The sequence below is a fragment of the Carassius auratus genome, unplaced genomic scaffold (genome assembly GCF_003368295.1).
Source record: "Carassius auratus strain Wakin unplaced genomic scaffold, ASM336829v1 scaf_tig00024665, whole genome shotgun sequence".
Classification (NCBI taxonomy): Eukaryota; Metazoa; Chordata; class Actinopteri; order Cypriniformes; family Cyprinidae; genus Carassius; species Carassius auratus.
This window is the reverse complement of record NW_020525367.1, coordinates 1-19,225: the sequence shown is the minus strand read 5'-3', so window position 1 is coordinate 19,225 and position 19,225 is coordinate 1. Positions and strand designations below refer to the sequence as shown.

General features: G+C 38.6%; 1 protein-coding gene and 1 long non-coding RNA gene across 3 annotated transcripts; both read right to left on the bottom strand.

The window, feature by feature from the left end:
• Positions 1–296: 296 nt before the first annotated feature.
• LOC113078210 (Alstrom syndrome protein 1-like) lies at positions 297–15,339 on the bottom strand. Of its 2 annotated transcripts, none has more exons than XM_026250515.1 (15): positions 14,148–15,339; positions 12,924–13,083; positions 11,605–12,570; positions 11,357–11,475; positions 8,686–9,595; positions 8,473–8,592; positions 4,669–4,794; positions 3,596–4,479; positions 3,250–3,370; positions 2,919–3,146; positions 2,572–2,828; positions 1,996–2,155; positions 1,816–1,876; positions 802–901; positions 297–648 (listed from the first exon to the last, which is right to left on the bottom strand). In XM_026250515.1, the coding sequence occupies exons 1-15, from the start codon at positions 15,243–15,245 to the stop codon at positions 604–606; spliced, it is 5,355 nt and encodes a 1,784-aa protein (XP_026106300.1). In that variant the 5' UTR covers positions 15,246–15,339; the 3' UTR covers positions 297–603. The 2 variants fall into 2 exon arrangements, with proteins under 2 accessions (XP_026106300.1, XP_026106301.1); XM_026250516.1 differs by having other exon boundaries at positions 1,816–1,873.
• Positions 15,340–16,081: 742 nt separating this feature from the next.
• LOC113078220 (uncharacterized) lies at positions 16,082–18,321 on the bottom strand. The gene is made up of 3 exons (XR_003281471.1): positions 18,237–18,321; positions 16,518–16,677; positions 16,082–16,239 (listed from the first exon to the last, which is right to left on the bottom strand). It is a non-coding gene; the product is annotated as an uncharacterized LOC113078220 (long non-coding RNA).
• Between the last annotated feature and the right edge of the window lie 904 nt (positions 18,322–19,225).

Below are 19,225 nucleotides of genomic sequence, written 5' to 3'. Positions count from 1 at the left end.
GTAAAAAAGCTATTATCTTTTTATAGCGAACATTAAACGAGTTGAGATCATATCCAGGGCTCATCTTATTATTTTGTAGCTAGTATACTTTATTAGTATGATGTTTAGTGAGTTTGATCTGTTAATATCACTGTATTAGTACATTAAACCACGTTAAGCGTTTTTCACGTGAAGCGTTTTAGAATGTCCTTTGCCACATTCTCTTTTTGGATATGCACGATTTCAGAAATTAAAAAAAGTAATTTTTGTTGTTAATCAGCATTCACCTACTTGCAATAGCACACAAACACAAAAGCTCTTACAAATCACCTCTTATTTATTAACCTCATAAAAATATTCCTAAAATTTAGCAAAGACAGACATAATAAAAAGTAATATTGCAACTATAATAATCATATTAAAGCAATCCAACACTGCAAATCCATAAATAATACACAATCACAATCATATAAAATCTCACATCTAAAATCCGAATGCACACATATATCTAGCAACACTTGCACAAGACAACCATTATACAATATCACCCCATATAAAACCCCCACAAAACGTTTCACATTCAGAGAATAGTAAGGCTTTTGGAAATGTTGAGCTGATTCTGGATCACTGCCAGGGCGCTCTCCTTCCCAACACACGATTAGTGACTTTCTGCAAGAGAAAGAAGACATGCATTAGAAACGTTAATCAAACTCATCAATTGTATATCTGAAATTTCTGGAATAATACAGATTTAAAAGCTGGCAGTATCACTGTATTTGGGCTATTATATGTATCTCCTACTCAAGAAACCTTTAATAATACCTTGTTAAAGAGATGAGCATTGAGGCGGTAAGAGCGGTACTCTGCCTGTCTCCTTTCCTCTTCCTTTCTTCTCTGGACCTCAGGAAGTTGAGCATATTTCCTGAGGGAATAAACACTTATTTGTCAATTAAAGTGCAAAATTATTTGAATCAATTATATCCAAATAAAATATTAACATACTGCAGTTTAGATCATTACACCTCTGACTGAGCCTATTTTGAATCACAGATATTACACATGAAAACATTTTGTAACATGATTTTGATGTGCCATTTACATGGTAATGCAATGTCTGATTTTAAAATGGGTTTTGAAGGATGAATTTTGAGATTTTATGTTTTCAAGTGATATATAACTTCTGATGATTTCTAAAATGTGATAGAGAAAAAGGCAACGAGGAAGTCTTTTTTTTAAACAAAGGTCAAAGCTCCTTTTGTAATGTAGATTTCTGAGGGTGCACTCTTGTCATAAATTGATCTATTACTTTTCCTACATAATTTTTAACAAAAAATATTGGTATAATATATATTTGGAAGTCTTAGACCTTTCCAACGATATATAGTTTGTCAAGATTAGATTAAAATTGATTTTAATATAGTATAGTCAACGTAGGCGTCCCGTATACTGGACGGGGTGACATTTAACAGGTTAAATACACCTTGTACTGACTTTAACTAAAAGAAAATTAGAAACTTTGCCTTGGAAACTTGCTGAAAGGTTTTTATGAAGTAATGAAAATGGTTCTCTTTTTATGGTTTTCTTTTTAATGTTAATAAACCTGACAGAGAGACACTCAAAAAAAAACACCCACACACCACACACACTATTACCTCCTGAGTCTGTCTGTCCTGTCTATTCTCTGACTGTGTGATTTCCTCCCTACCCAACTGAAAGCATGTATAAGGGCACAAAATGCTTTTTAAGTGTTAAATGACCCATATTTGCACAATTTGATAATATGTGCATTGTCTCTTACCATCTAGACTGTTTGAAAAAGATACAGTGGATACCTACTCTTTGGATCTTTGGACCATCTCTCTTCTTGGAACGACTCGTTTATGGGGTACTGGAGCTGCTGACAGAGGCATGTTTTAGTTTACATCTTAATGCAAGCTGTACCAAACTTGTAAAATATATAATGAACTGAATACTCCCATAACAACACACTAGTAATCTTTCATGTTATAAGGTCACCTGGTCTGTATGGACGTGATGGTGCGGGGCAGTTGAAGAGCTCTTCTCTCTCTCTGTTGAAGACTTCTTGTAACCTCCTCTCCTCAACCAGCAAACCCAGACGCTTCATCCGCTCACGTGAACGAGATACAAACTCTGGCCGATGGAGCTCCAGAGCTTCCTGAAGGAAACCCATCAATGCAAATGCTCAATGTTAGACTAAAGGTCTTTGCACACGGAGTCCAAAATTCTCTTCACAAATTAAACAATAAATATGACTTCATGTTGTGTCAATCACGTTTACACACTGCCTCCAAAACTTTCAACCGTCATAATTGGATTGGATATGATGACGAACACGCTTGAAAAAACAACCAATATATGAAAATGTCGTGTGCAAGTACCTTAAAATTAACAATCAACTTCCATGTACTATCTAAAATCACACAGCAGGATTCAAAATGAACATTAAAAAAAAAATTGGTACAAGCTTCAATGATACTGTTCTAGTTAGCATTCTTGGTTATCATTATAATTATCAACCTTGGTGTGAACAAGCTTTAAAAAGGATAAATGAAACAATTGCTCGTCACACACCTGAAGTGAAAGTCGAACAAGAGCCGAGGGTTTGTCACTGATATCGATCTCTGTAGCTGTTATAGACTCTGTTGGCCTCTCTTGTTCTTGCTGGTTCTGTCTCTCTCTTAGTGGTTCTCTGGTTGTTTCTCTCCAGGGTCTGGTTCTGGTGTAAGGCTCAAACCAGACTCTTGGGTAAGGTGCTGATTCGTTCTGTGGCTGGTTTTCCTTGTGACCATCACACTTAAGCTCATCGGCTGCGATGAACCATGACACACCTTAAAAAGAAATGTATAAATAAAACATTACCAGAAAAGGAGAAACAAATGAGTGGCAGAAAAAAAATGCGGTCTGTATGTAATATGCACCGTTTGGGTAGCGTGTCCGGATGCTCTTGTTGCTGGGGTCTTTCTTCGGAGCAGTCAGGGTTTGGGTGGGTTTAGATGTGAAAGCAGTGGGGATGGGAAAGCCACTCTGAATGTTTCTGCACAATGTGTTTGATGAACGGACATCTTTGAAAGCACCTGGTGAGGGAAAGATGGTGCCCACATCCCGAGTGTGTCTGCGGGTACCATTTGTAACGATTTCAAAATCACCTGCAAAAAGAATACACAACCCCACAACATATTTTGTTGCAGTTACTGTCTAATTTACATGTTGCTTAGTTTAAAAAATGTGGACCACGGTTGTGTAACTGACCTGCCTGCACACCTCTGCTGACTAGTTTGACCTTTGACTTTTTAGAATTTAGGTTTTGGGACACACGTCTTTGCGAATGACGGGGTAAAGTGCTTGAAGATGATAAAGAATCAGCAGAGACCTGGAACAATAACAGAAGATTAGACAGTTAGATAAGGATAGAATGACAGTCTCTCAGTCAAAAATGCGGAGTATAATGTACTACTGGATCTTTACACCAGATCTTTGTGATATACTGTACATGTGATTATTTTGCTAGCATCTTTCTTTTTAATTTGTTGATAATCTTTCAAAACTAAGAAGCTGAACAACCTGTATTGAAGAACTCAATCAAGCGAAGACTTACTGTGGAGTCATCAGTGCTCACATCATTGGTAGCAACAGAGACAGCAACATGTTTAGGACGGGGTTTCCTTCGGCCAGTTTTCTGCATATGGATGGTGTTGTAAAGTCTGAGCAAGCTGTCACTGCTTTTCTGTCCCTTACTGGTGACCCGGTGAGGTCCAAAAGCTCGCAGCAGTCGCTCCGTGTCAATAGTGGACAGGCTACTGCTCGTCTCCACACTTGCAGACTCGTCTCTCTCAGCAGGACAGCGATGCACTCTGTCCTGACCCTCCTCATGCTCAGGCCAAGCTTGTTGTGGAGCCACGTCTAACTGAACGCTTTCTCTTTGCTCTTCCCCGTGCATGGTCCCATCCTCTTGATCACTCCTCCTATAATACTCTACTTTCCTGCAGTGTGACTGTTGTATATTTAGGTCTGTTGGTGTGGTACTGTGAATGAGACGAGACAGACGCTCCAGTCGATCAAGCAGTGACGTTTCTCCCTCATTAGCTGGTCTTGTCTCCTCCATGCTCCATTTTTCACTGAAGCGACGCCACAGCTGGTCCAAAGAACTGCTAATCTCTATGCTAACATCATGAGGTGTTCTGTCCTGCTTTGTCTTGTATCCCTTGTAAGACGTTCTGATTGGCTGAGAAGGTAAATGGTGTGGTTCTAGTGGTAATTTGGGCTCCTGAATAATGCTAGTGTGAAGATGCACATCATCTGTACTGTAGTCGGCCTCCATGTGTAAGGGAACAAAATTTTCTTCCTCCTCTCTATACTCCTCATCAATGCCAACAGTGTCCATGCTCTTCTTAAAAACATAAGCTTCAGGAACGGTATTGTCATTTTGGCCAGCAAGAGTGGTTGCTGATTCTGGAAGACCATTTCCTGACACACTGGGAACTGACAATGGGAGAGACAAAAAAGATTACATGCTGGTGTTTTTTATGTAACAGCTACAGACCACAGCAAAGTTTCTATTACAAAAATGGCAACTTGTCATACATGTGGATGGGTAAATGATGACCATTTCATTTTTGGAGAATTCTTTAAATTAAGTAAATACTGTACTAATACTAATGTGCATCTTACCTCTCTTCATATTGGTCCTCTTACTGTAGATGCCTTCCTTGTGTTTCGATGCAATTATGTTGTCTTCTAGCTCTCTAGAGCCTAAAATGTCTGTATTAAAGAGTGGAGGGACAGCATCATCAGAACCTGCAGAGGGAGCGAGAAAGAACAGAAGAGAGCAGGATCAAACAGAGAGCAAACAGCACTGAAGCAGAGGGGCCCAGAAGGGTTTGGCATGTGGATCACACGAGGCTTGTGTTGCTGGATTGGCTTTCTTATGGACAAAGAAAATGAATAATGCAAGACTGAGTGAGAGCATGAACCATCTGCAAGACTCGGGGGGAGGGGCCAGTAGAGGTGCAAGTAAAAAACTATTTATGTTCAATCACTAATTATGTATGGAAATTTTGACCTTTTTTATAATCAGAATTCTGTGATACAAAACAGGTGCAGATGAATTAAAGGTCTGTCCAGCAAAGATGTGTCCTCTAATAATCTACATAGTGTATCCATAATATCCTCTGTACAACTGAGACTTCCATGAAATAATGTAGTAAAAAAATTAGGGATGCTCCGTTCCACCTTTTTCACCTCCGATCCCAATTACGATACCTAGGGTTCAGTATTGGCTGATACTGATCCCGATCTGATACTAAATATTTTTTTTTATTTAAATAAATGTAGAATTTATATATCTCTTTGTGTGGAACTCCTAAAAATTCTTTCACAACCTACTGAATACAGACTACTCCATAATAATAAAAAAAAAAAACAATAAATATGAAAACAATATATGTATATTCATGATCTATGACAAAAAAAAAAATACCATAAACTAGGTTAGTGGACAATTCGGCAGGAAAAGCTATTCTAGAAAAATCAGTGCACACATAATTTTTAAATTATTATTCTGTGTGGAACAAATAATAGTGTTGCACTAAATATAGTATAATGTTACACACTTTATATTTTGAATGATAAAATCCATTAATGAATGTATTTATATATAAGTATATACTATTAAATTAAAATTCATTTCTTTTAAATGTATAGCATATTTTTTTAATAAGGCAACTACATATAATTGATTCGATAGAGCAAAACAGTGCGGCATGAAGCGTTTACAATATGTGCATCTGGTGTGCAGAATGATATGCTTGATGCAACAATGAGAATGAGTCTCAGCACGCAACGCTTTCGCTTTCAGCCATGGGTAGTGGAAGAGAGCACTTTTCATTCACTGCCCCCCACCTACAACTGCTAGCACTGAGACTCAAACCAGTGACCTTCTGGTAACTAGTACAAGTCTTTAACAATTAGGCCACATTTGCTCCTGGTAGCAAGTAACAAACATTAAATTCTGGCATGAAGATAAAGTCCTTTTTGCAAATCTTAGAGCTTTACCGAGCTGACTGTTATAACTGAAAGCGACCAGGGTTTAAAGGCTGAACAAAACACTGACAGCAACAGCAAAGAAAAGTAGAACCACTGATGGCAGATAGACTATTCTGACCATGTCTTTCATACTTGTGAGATTCTACTTGTGCACATGAACATCTTTTGTTAAAGGACATTTTGTGATGAAAATATGATGTGCTAACATTTGAAACTTGCTCTTGTTTCATGGTATTGGATTACCCAATGAAGTCAGTTATGCTTATTCAGCTATTATGTTCCAGACATTCCATTGCCTCACTTCCTCTAAGATGCTGTATAAAAGTGAAATCCAATGTACAATAAAGTTGAGCTTAGAATGAACTGCACCACTTGTGTATGTCATTCTTTGGTCCCGGGTACCTGCTCTCCTCTGCTCAGATAACCCAACCTGAACCAAAATTATATTTGTGATCTCGAAGGCAAGAATATACGATTTATTCTTAAAGTTTGGGGGCTCGTCCGCGAAAGTGGGGAATCTCCTAGAGAACCGGGAAAAAAAAGTCCCGAGATTGAGTGGGAAAAGACGGTGGGGAGAATCAGGCGGACCTACGTCAAAGGGGTAAGTGTTTTTGTATATTTCTTGAAGGAAATATAGCACTTACCCCTGTAGGATCCTAGTAGGGGATTAATGTAAAAATGATCCCGCATTTCCCCTAAAGAGACGGGAAGGAGTTGTAATAACTATTTGGTAGTGGAATTAAGCTTGCCATTTTTGTTACACTACGGCTGGCAGCAGTAGTCACAAGTTACAAGATTTGTTTGTTGACTATTAGCGTGGAGTAATTGGATGTGCAGTACTGGCCATTCTGTATTTTTGAATCAAAGTGTATTTTACTTTCGCGGAAGTTTATTTAGTTTGGGGATTGAAATTTAAACAAAATCCATATTGTGGAAATCTGTTAACAATTTTTATTACATGTTGATATATTTCGGCCCAAAAGAAAAAGGTGTTTAGCGGGCGACCCAAACTTGGTTTGGCGAGAGCTCAAATCTAGGTAACGCCTAGACAAAAGAAGGTGATTTAGTGACGATCAGGGCGAAAGCTGTGTGCCTAGACATTACCATTGGTACTGCTATCTTAAGTGGAAGATGGGGGGTTCAATCTCAAGACCGTTACCAGGAGAAACACCAGTTGATTTTATGTTCAGAAATAATCAAGGGTTTTATACGGAACCTTTTGTAAGTGATATGGCAGGATGGTCAGAGCGCATGAAACCACAAATTGAAACTACGTATCCTAGAGAGGGTTCATTCACAGATGAGGGCATGGAATTGGCTAAAACTCTAATTTTTGAAGGGTTGGGCGATCCCAATTGGGATTATAAGTATATGACTAAGAGTTATAATGTCTGGAAGGATCTGAAAAGGGTCTGGGATCAAGGACCAGAAAAGAAAAAGGTCCTTGCCTTTGTGGCTAAGCAAAACAGCTTTTCACAAGACAAGCCACCGCCCTACTGCATTCCTCACCTACCCTCAGCGCCAGCGCCACCGCACAATGGTCCTGCCATTGAAAAATCAGGTACTTTCAACAGAAACAGGAAACTCCCAAAACTCAGGGTGCAATGGTGTGGATGAGATCGGGAAATCCGATAGGGGTGAAACCAGTAAAAATGGCAGAATGTAGCGCAGGAACTTAGTTCAGTCTATTTGATGATACTTGGATGGAGGCAGATCCGAATATAAATTTGCAGTCAACAATAAGAAAGGGGCGGGGTAAACGTTGCAAATAAAATCAAATTAGGTGAAATACTAAAAAAAAAAAAAAAAAAAAAAAAAAAAGAATTGAAGCAAAACGTAATGTTGTAAAAAAAAACCTGTTAACTATAAGATCAATAGCATGCATTTAGAAAATGAAAAGGATGAATTTTCATTTCATGGCAACTTTAAATAGCCTTATTACACAGCTCCCATGAAGACTTTTATTTCATTAAGTGGGGCATTTTGTTGTCAAATATTCGCACGCAGACAATCTCTAAGCAAAAGCTGTGCATGCTCGTGACTCTTTAGCTCTGACTGTTATCGGAGAGAAGCGTTACAGCTGCTTCTTTCTTCTATTAATCTGATAACAGTGAAGACGCTTCTGAGAAATGAAGGATGCAATACTACTCAATAGGTACACAAGATTAACATGAGATTAGCAGAAACTATGCGTGTTATGTCCCCTTTAATAAAAACTAAACAGTGCTGCCAATTAGCCAAAACAAACAACTTAGATCTGTGCTAGTTTCATGCCTTTAAATGTTTTTCTCAAATATCCAAAAATATCCATTTAGTTATTAATTTAGTAAGTAGCTGTAGAAACAAAACAGGATTCACATTCTAAATAAACTGGTAATGTAAGCTAGGATGCTGTAGAGTAATAACTGAGTAAAGTTCTCTGTGACATACCTGGGTGAGAGCTTTCTACAGTTGTGTCAGAGTGACAAGGAGAAAGTTCTTGATCAGCTCGCGGGATGTAGAACAACTCTGAGCTTCCATAAGGTTTGTATGGCAACAGGGCAGGGACACCTACAGGAAGTGTACATAAAGAAAAATAAATCAACTGATTAATTTACCAACATCAAATGCCACTGAAAAGCATATCAATTGTACATCATATACCTGCTTGAACAGAGAGAGTTCTGGATGTCCCAGCCAGCCTCTGAGAGGGAGCAAAGGTTTGTGGGTATCCGGCCTGTAAGTGTGCACTGACACTTCCTGCATTCTGGCCTTGAACTGGCTCTCTGTGTTCATATGATCTGGCATGATTTGAATTTGAGATTCGGTGTATAGACTGCAGACGCTCACCAGTCATGCTTGACACCGCCGGAGGTGGGACATCTTTACTGGTGTTTTGACTGGATAGTCTGCTTAAGTAGTTTGGATTGGAATGGTGTTTGGGTTTGGGCGATAAGGTGACGTGTATGTGAGAGAGATGGGACGTCTTGTCAAAGGCTGAATCCGATGACGCACTAGATAATATCTGGTTACTCCCAGTAGCATTAAAGTCCATGTGAGGTATTCTATGGATACTCTGGGGATTGTTTGTAACAATGTTCTCTTTGTCATCATCAGTCATATCTTCTCCTTTGTTCTCTTCACTTTGTTGTTCTTCTCTCGCTGTCTCCTTTTCTCTGCCAGATACATTAAGTATAACAGCTGGCTGAAGTCTCATTTGGCTCGTGCTCTCTAAAGTCTCATGGTCAGGACCAACACTGTCCAATTCCTCAGTAGCAGTGATATGGTCATGTGATGGTGACTGTGGAGACGGAGTGAGGCGAGTGGTTGATATAGTAATAGAAGTTAAAGGCTGGGAACTGAGCCCTTCTCGAAGAGCAATCTGGCGAACTCTGGCCTCTAGATCCTGTTGGATAGGAGTGTAAAATGGAACTGTTTCCAAAGGTTTTGAATTGACTTTCAGCAGCTGATCTGAGTTACAATTCTCCATTTTACGCAGTCCAACACAGCCCTTCGACAGCTGAGATTCAGGACCAGCACTCGACTGAGCACTGCCCTCAGAATCTGAGCTCCACTGAGAAACAAAGCATGAGAAAGAGAACAAGATGTGTTACTATTACTGATAAGAACTAGGATTGGGGAGGACTGTGGGAAGTAGACAGATGAGAGATTCAGTAGAAACACTGCAAGCAAGAGAGCACAGAATAAATAACGCAAATGCAAACAACAGCTTTACCTTCAACACACTCTATCTGGACTTTCCATAATGCAGTCTGCCGCACCAAAAACAAAACTCATATTATTAAAGACTCACCATTAAGTGTGATATTTAGGATGTTAAAATTCTTCCTTAAAATAATCATAATAGTTTTATTTTATGGCCAATCACTGATAATTGGCCCATATAAAAAATCGTACTTTGTCTAAATTCATTAAAAAAAAATGCATTTGTTTTAAATACTACAAGTGTATTTAGACGTCACAACAATATGACGTCCAGTATAAAAAAATTGATATTTTGAGATTAGCTAAAGATTATATTGAACAGTGTTATGAACCCTATAAAGTGTACAGTATCACAATTAACAACATGATCAATGCTTTGCTAAGAACCTGCTGCATCTCTAGTTGTTCTTGTTGATTCTTATAATGTAGACCTAAGAATAACTTTTATATTGTTAATAATATTTTAAGACGAACACTTAACGTACTGAAGCAAATTTTTGATTCATCAAAGTTTGTTTAACATTTAAATCATGTTAAAATGTATCAAAATTGACACATCAAGCTTTTTCAGTGATTGACTAAAATATTAAACTACTGAGCATTGATCATAAAACTAAGCATTTAAATATAATCCAAGACATACCATAAAAGATAGCATGACAACTAAAATGTATATGGATTTTATGTACGATTTACAGGACCTCAGACACATTAACCTTCTGAGACAGACAGCACACACTAACGGCTTGACATTAGTTAAATTGTTATGCAGTTGAATTAACTATGGGGGGCTAGACAAAATACTATTGAAGTGATAACCATAAACACTGGTTATTGTCTCCACTTTATTCAAGTTGTTATGTGGTTAGAATAACTATAGGGGGCTAGGTAAAAACACTACTTAAGTATAAGCATATTTCATAGTGCTATGAGATTACATTAGTGTATAAATTAAACTTTTAGGGCCACAACATCACCTCCATTAAATATGTGAAACAAACACTCTTCTTGTTCGGGCATCAGTAGGCAAATGCCGGGAATTTTCTCCACAACAGAGTGAATAGCATCCCGTGTCATCATATCTGTGATCGTTTGTGATTTCCCTAACCAAATCTACAATCTTAAACTTGGCGTTTACACTTAGTTTAGCGTCTACGTCAGGACTCTCAGCCCGCCCTCTGTTCGTTGATTGGGCAGCTGTTTTGGAGCCGGAGGAAAACTAGGAGATGGTTTGCTATCTCAGACTGAATACAGAACCGAATTGAAATTGAGTGGAAGTACAAAGTCTGACGTAGTCAGGCTATTGGCTTGGTATTGTTGGCAGAATTTGGCCATCGGTGAAAACTAATTGAGGAATGTTCTAAAGGCTCAATAAACAGAACATAACAAAAAATTCTGACTATTATTTCATGTTAGCCTTCACAGGGTTAAATTATTAAGTGTTATTAAAAATTAACTGATCTGAGCATGCCAGTTAAATATCCAATATTGACCAACACCAAATAAAATTTTAAAACCAATACAATGCCAGTTTATTGCTGTCAGAAAAATGCTGATATTCACACAAATGAAATTGGCAGACCTTTCTGTGCTGGTGTTTGTACTTTACCTTGGTGTATTTGGTGTTCAGTAGAAGCTCTCTTTTGATGTCTTCAATTCTCTCTCTGTCCTCAGCGTTTAGTTCTAAGCTTTCACATCGGCGGCCAGAAACCTTCATCAGGATCCATTCTAAAGCGACAGACCAAATCCAGTTATCCATAAAGTAAAAACCACTGACTTCAGAAAAGCACCACTGGTACTGAAAAAAACCTGTATATGACTAAATGTCCTTTTAGACAAATTGCTCACTGTTTTTACCTCTTGCACGGCTGTCTTCTGGATCACTGGTGCTTGGCCGACTTGTAACCACTGAAACGGGTGACTCACTCTGGAGGAGCTTGGCAACTCTGGCAGCCAATGAACTCTCGCTGCTACTGTCACTCATACTTTCAACCTCAGCTGAGACATGAGAAGAATCATTCTCAGAAGAGCCAAACACAGCATCTTCAGTCTGGTCCTGGTTTTCTGCTATCGAAGGAACATTTATCTGCATGGCAGATGTGACTGTAGGTGGCTTTGCCTTATCTTGGTCTGCAGCACTGCAGCCTTCCGGTTCAGCCCGTCTTGGGGTCGCACAGAGGTCACGTGACTTCAAACTTTCCTCTCTGCTCAAAGAGAGAGCGGTAGGCTCTATAGTTGTGCGGTCAATCTGTTGAGGCCTTTGGGAGGATGACAAGCTTCCTTTCAAAGCTGAATCTGATGAAGAGCGAGTCAGCAGCAAAGAAAGATTCCCACCAGCTGACAGGGATGTGTCATCATGATAACCTTGAATGTTCCGTCCCAGTGAAACAAGGGATGTGTCACTCTCTGAGAGGCGGTGTGAGCCAGGAGAGGAAGTCAGAGAGGAACGACCAGAAACCAGGCTTTCTGCCCGGCCCAGCAGACGTCTGATTTCACGCAGTGTGCCAGAGCCTACAAAAGAGTCTTCATCCTCCTTTATCACTTCTCTGGGACCTGGAGGAGTCATAGATTCTGAGCTGAATTGGCTAGAAAGGCCAAAGTTTCCTTCATTTTGTGGAGCATTAGACTGTTGTAGGTTTGATGAAGGATGAACAGTTGAATTAAGTCTTGGGGGCGTTTCCACCTGGCTGAACGTTTTTTTCACAGTTCTGTCACTGGCTGGTTGGCCTCGCTCATGCACTGACAATCGGTGTTTGACAGAAGCACTGGAGTCAGCTGAGAGCTGACTAGAACTGGAGAATGTCTCCTTCTGAAGACTGTCAACTATATACACAGAAAACAAAACAAATCATTATAATATGACCAGAAACATTATACAAATGAAACCAACTATATTTTAACTCAATAACTTTAGCAGTGCATCCTAAAACTAGCAACATTCTTTATTATTTTCGTATCATCTATTTTTTTCTTGTTAATATAAATTAAAAATAACTTGCTACTTTTACTGCGTTAGGCTAATAGAGACTTGTCACAGCACTTACGTATCATTGCTCTTTTGATGGTTTTTGATTGCTTCTATTGTCCTCATTTGTAAATCACTTTGGATAAAAGCATCCGCTAAATAACTAAATGTAAATGTAAATGCACAAAGATGTCAGAAGTTTTTAGCTCACCTTCAGATGGCTGTGTGCTTTTAGTTGGTGTTCCTATGGAGCCTTTGATGGTACATAAGTCAGTAGGAGAGAATTCAGGCTCTCTGATTGGTCCTCGATGAGTAAATGGATTTAAGATAGTTGAAGGTGACTGGTCAATACCCAAATTTAAAAGGTACAGCTGTAAAACAAAAAGACATAAAACAGACTAATAAATTATCTATCAGGGTATAAAAACTAATTACAAAAATCACTTGAATCAGTATTTTTCAAACAAGTAATCACAGTTTTATAGCGAATATAATTTTTCTAGTTATGGAAATCTCAAAATATTTTATTGGGTTGAAATTGCCATTTGTGAGCAACATTTTGAAATGTTAATTTATTAATTTACCTTGGACTTCTGGAATTTACTATAATTGACTTAAAAATATAAATATAATTATTTTAATATAGCTATTTTTTTATGAATGCATGCATATACACTCTTCTGTGTGTGTCTAGTTTCTAAAAAAAAATAAGTTTGAAAATGTGCATCTTTGTCATTAAAGCAGAAGTAACAGAAATATATCTGAGGGGAAACTGAATATTGTCTTTGACAGTGGGGGCCTTGGAGTCAAAAAGGTTGACAACTTAAATGCCTTAAATGTTTCCTTCTGCTTGTGCATAATTGAAAACTATATTTCCTAACAGATGTGAGTTTGAGCATTTTAAATTCATGTTGATTTAAAAGTCACAATGTAACAGATCTTTTTCCATAGTGTGATGTAAATCTGTGTAAAACTGATTTTTAAAAAAGGGAAATTTTATTTTATCTACATTTTATCCAACAGCTGTTGATTGTGTCGTTATCACTGGATGTTAGAATTGTGACATTTTTGATTAAAAATTACTTATTAATTATATATAGATAGTAGGGCTGCACAATAAATCGCATGCGATTGTCATGCGCATCTCGTAAGTAAAGCTGGTTCTGTGATTAGTAGTAAATCTCTATCACTGCTTTCAGATGAAGCTACACAATATCACGTTCATAAACGCAGATGAATTGCCTATGATTATAAAAGCAACATTGTGTAGCTTGTCAGTAAACTACGGCTCCGTGTATTAAAATGCCGCTCCATCTGAAAGCATACACATGACAATCGCATCCTATTTATCGTGCAGACCTTATAGAAAGGGAATTTCATTTCATGCCGAATTTAAGTGCATCTTACTAGTTCTCCTACAGCACTGTGAACTTACAGGGATCCTGTCTTCAATGTTGAGTTCTCTAGTGTGAGGAGGGGACGCAGGTCTGGAGGTCCAGTAGGGTGCATAATTATCTACTTCAAGACTCATTACTGAAGAGGTGGCTCCCACTGATGCCCGCATACTCTGTTCACCATGGCGACTGCCTAGAGAGCTCGAAAGAGTGCTGCTCATGTTGAGGTTTGATGACACATCACTGAAGCGCCCCAGACTGAGGAGAGGAGACATATGGACTGAGCTTTTATCCATGTGAGGAGCTGAGCTATTCTTTCTTTCACCCCTTCCACCTGAAACAAAGGATGGCTGATAGTCCAATGATCTGGTAGTTGGAATGATGTTATTAAATTGTGCTACTGGAATTTGCTGATTGTGTGGACCAGCATCTCTCTGAACAGAGGTCACCACAGAGCTTAGGGAGGAGTGAGAGTGTGAGCGATTGACAGGTGACTCAGATGCTTTTCCTCTGCACGCACCAGTCCCAACTACACCCACCTGACGGGGTGAGACACTTCCAGAATGAGAAGAGGAAAGTGGCTGAAACATTTGGGAGCTGGGATTAGCACCAAATGTCAGACATGTGTCTTGAGAAAGCATGTGGTTAAGTGCTTCAGAAACATCATCCTGTGCATTTTTCTTGGGCGACACACTATCAAGTGGCAAATGATCATAAAACGACCTGCTAGAACTTTGATTGACTTTCCAGGCATCTACTTTTTGTAAATAGCTCAGACTGGGAAGAGAATGTACTCTCCCAAGGGCCAGACGAGGGACTTGATCTTTCATCTCTGCACCAGAGTAAAAGTGCTGAGTGTTGGAGTGAGGTGTATCAGAGGCTTGTGGATTTAAAACAGGAGGAGGAATGTTTAAAATGGGTTGGGCATGTGTCATTGTTTGCACAGTCTCTGAAGGTCCACTAGGATCTGTAGCTGTTGTTTGAGAGTGAATGGGAGAGGAACGTTGATCGCTTAGGTCCAATAATGGAATTAAGCCAGTTTTGGAGTGACTGTTTTGGGAGGATGTAGCAACAGACGCAATAGCCTCTTGTTTGGAGTGTATGAGTGAGAGTTTGGTCAGTGCTGGTGGGGGTCTCATGATAGGTATTGCAGGTGTGGATTGAGACACAGGCTGAGAGTTCAAGAATGAACCATCTGCTGCTGTTAGATGACCGGAGCTCCAGAGCACTCTCTGCAGAATCTGGTAGATGCATCAAAGCTTCACCAGCTGGTGTGACACACATTCCACTATTAGAGCTTTTGTTCCCACTATGGTGCCTACTTGCTGGGGCCGAGATGGAGCCTCTTTGTCCTAAAGACAGAAACTGATCATGGAGATGGTCAGTTGTTTGGTGTGAATGCATCCGTGAATCACGAAAAGTTATATTTGAAACATCTGCAGTCTTCTGAAATGAAGATGATAATGAGCCTTTTTGAAGATTCATGGAAGGCTCTAACTGGCTTTTGTCTATGTTTTGATGAAGTGAGGTAGGTTCAGAGGTGGAGGAAATGTTACTGCTGTCACTAACAGCCACAATAACATTGTCTTCCCTGGACTTTAACAAGAGTTGAGCAGACATTCCTTCAATAAGCTGCTGAGCAGTGGTCTGCTCCTCTCCTTCCATATGTCTGATAATATTGTCCTCAGCAGCAACATAAGAAATGCTCCCTTGATCCTCAAACTCTTTGCAATGGTCTCCAGGTGACAGGCTGTGCTGGGAGAGTGAACAGCAGCTTTTTTCACCAGTCAGGGTTGTTGGTAACTCCAACGGATGCTGGGAAAGTGCAGCCTGATCAAGAATATTATTTTGGTGGTGGGAAGCATCAGTTACAGCTACATTTGAAGTCCTGAGGCACCTCTCAGTCATAACTGAGAAGTCAGGAAATCCCTGTGTGCACAAAAACAATAGAGAAAATATTATCTAAAAATACAAAAATGTGAAGAAAAATTGTAAGACGACGAAACAAACAGTACCGAAGAGGGACAAATTCTACATCTGTATGCTGAAAAAATGTGGAGTCAGAAATAAGGTGAGATTTGTCCAGGCAGGGATGCAAGGTAAGTGCAGGTGACAACTGGCTATCCTGAAACTCTGAAAAAGAAAGTCAATTAAATAATTATAAATTATATATATATATAACAAATGTCATTATGGAAAAGTAATTATATACATATATAATATATAGGAGCTAAAATGCTTTTAGGCATGAAGCAATGTACAGTGGATTTCAAACATCTTAGAATGTTTTTTTTTTTTTCAAAATCCAAACACTGTGTTTATTTCCAGTTTTAAATAAATTGGAATCCCAGATTTTCAATGTGACCTTAGATCTTTGAAGCCCACTGTATAAAAACACCTTCACTCTGTACCCAGTTGTAAAGTCTCAGATCGGTCTATGAGTGGCTGCACGCTTGAATCCGGAGTGTTACTAAATGGTCTTTCATTATTGTCAGGATCTGTGTTCAGTCTGCTAGCCTCTGAATCATGCATATTTTGTCCAAGCTGCTGGTAGGGAATCTCTGGAGGGGCCTGAAAAGGTAAAAAGAAGGAAAGGTAAACTTGAATGTCTGCAAGAATGCTCCGATTTATAATGGTTGCAATAGAAATTTAAGATAGTTCAAAGAAGTACTTTCAAGGTCCTCCTATAGCCACAGGCCTAAAAAACTAAAAATGTTTACTTAAACTGGTTTCTTGGATGGCCTGAGGATAAATTTTCCATTTTGGGTGAACTATTCCTTTCAACTGTATACTAAGCCTGAATTTAAAGTTAAGACAAATATCTGACTTATGTCTTAATTTTATTTCTGTATTTTCAGCTATATAACTAACTTTACTTAACAGTTATTTAAATTTTATCTTCGTTAATATAATCTTGATTTCTCCATTCTCTCAATATACGCTGATCACACCCGATCAATTAGGAATACATGTACGCAGGGCATAGATGCACACGGGGGATGTGTCCCCCCCACTTTAAATATCTGTGCATGACCTGATATTTTATTCGGAGGGCAAGATGAACATCATGGAGCACTAAACACTCTCATGCAATGTGTGTTTCATTCATACTTGAAGCCGGAGTGCGCTCATATATAGCACTTCTATAATTTATTTTCAAAAAAAAAAAAATTTACTGACTTTTAAGCTTTTGAATGGTATAGTGTATAATGTTACAAAGCTTTTTGTTTCACATAATTGCTGATCTTTGATCATTCTATTCATCAAAGAATACTGTAAAAAATTACTCATCTGTTTTAAATATTGATAATCAGGAAATATTAGAATGATTTCTGAAGATCGTGTGACACTGAAGAAGGCTGGAGTAATGATGCTGAAAATACAGCTGCGCATCACAGAAATAAATGACACTTATACAGAGATTCACATAGAAAACAGTTATTTTAAATAGTAAAAATATTTCACAATAATTACTGGTTTTGCTGTACGTTGGATCAAATAAATACAGGATTAGTAAGCAGAAGAGACTTCTTTAAAATAACATACAAAAAAACTTAAGGTTCAAAAACTGTTGACTGGTAGGCTATGTTATATAGATTACAGAAATGTCATATTGTAATTCTGTCCTCTCACTTCTGAAAAGATGGCTACGCCCTGCATGTACGACACATGTAAGCATCAAGTATGCAAGTGTCTGTACGTGTATTTCGGCCATCGATTACACCAAAAATATATAAAACAGTTAAGTCCTGCATAGAAGAACTGCTAACGTTACCCGCCAATCAGCCTATCCCATCTAGCAATTGATTAGCCGATGAATACAAAGCTGATTTTTTTTTCAAAAGTTCATCCAAGTATGCTCTCGTGCCTTCGGTTCATTGTTGACTATATAAACAAATAATCAATTCATTCACTGCATCAAGTCATTGCAAAGCCATTAGCGCTAATTTTGAGCACTGCTCACTTGTTGCCATGCAGTGATAGTAGCTACAGGTTCTCCCGATTAGCTAACGTTAGAAATGTAAGGAATTATATCGAGGGCTCGTTCATTACAGAAATCAAAAACACGCAATTAAGCCATATTTTTACTTTTATTAAGAGACCGCGATTTCTAACGTTAAGTTACTTACATTGTTTACGTCTGCTGAGCACCCCTCTGAATCCATATCGTTAGTGACGCTGACGTTAATGCGCATGCGCACTTGTTTCAAAAAACCGGAGTTTAATTCACAGTGAGAGTAAAGAAATACAAACCAACACCTTAGAATCGAATGTGTAACTGGTATGTAAAACAGTACCAAATAACAAAATGTATTAAGTTATCATAAGCAACGGAAACTTTTTCTAAGCATTCTGTTAAAAAAAAACGCCATAGCCACAGCGGTTTAGCTGACGACATTGTAGCCAGTTCAGACTGAGTCACGCCAAAGAGGACAAAGGCTTCTCTGGTAGCGCTTTGCTTTCAGAACAAAAATGACGCTGTTGGTATGGCAACAAGAAAAGACCGCAACGTCGCGCGGGATTTGAGAATGTAAAGTACTAAGCATCTCCATATACCCTGATACCAACACACATATGCAGAAAAAACACTTCTACTTCAAGGTTGGCAAGCTCTGCTCTGTATCTTGTCGGGTTTAGTTATATATACACAAACAATGAGAACAGTTTTTCAGAGAGGAGAGGAGAAATTCACTAAAACTATTTAAAGTTATTCTCTGACATACAGAAATGCATTACTTCTGATCAAACGTTGGTCAAGTAGATGAGAGTCCTAATGACTCCATAACCTGGACAGCCAACTTGTGCAGTCAAGTGATCCTAAATAAAGAGAGAATAAAAACTCAGCATGTAAAAAGCTTAGTTACACATTCCAACTTCTCACTAAGGGAGAGATAGATACACATACATTTTCAGTGTCTACTCAATGGTGAAAAATTTGATCAATGATCATGCAAAAGCATAATGAATATATTTTATGAAGGCCGTGATGAATCCAGGATTCCACTCCTTAAATACATTGCTGCAGAGCATTTCCATCTTGTTGTTTCTCAACACAACCTGGATCTAAAGTAATCTAATGTTCAAGCTGCACTAGATGTATGCAATTTGATGTTTGAAA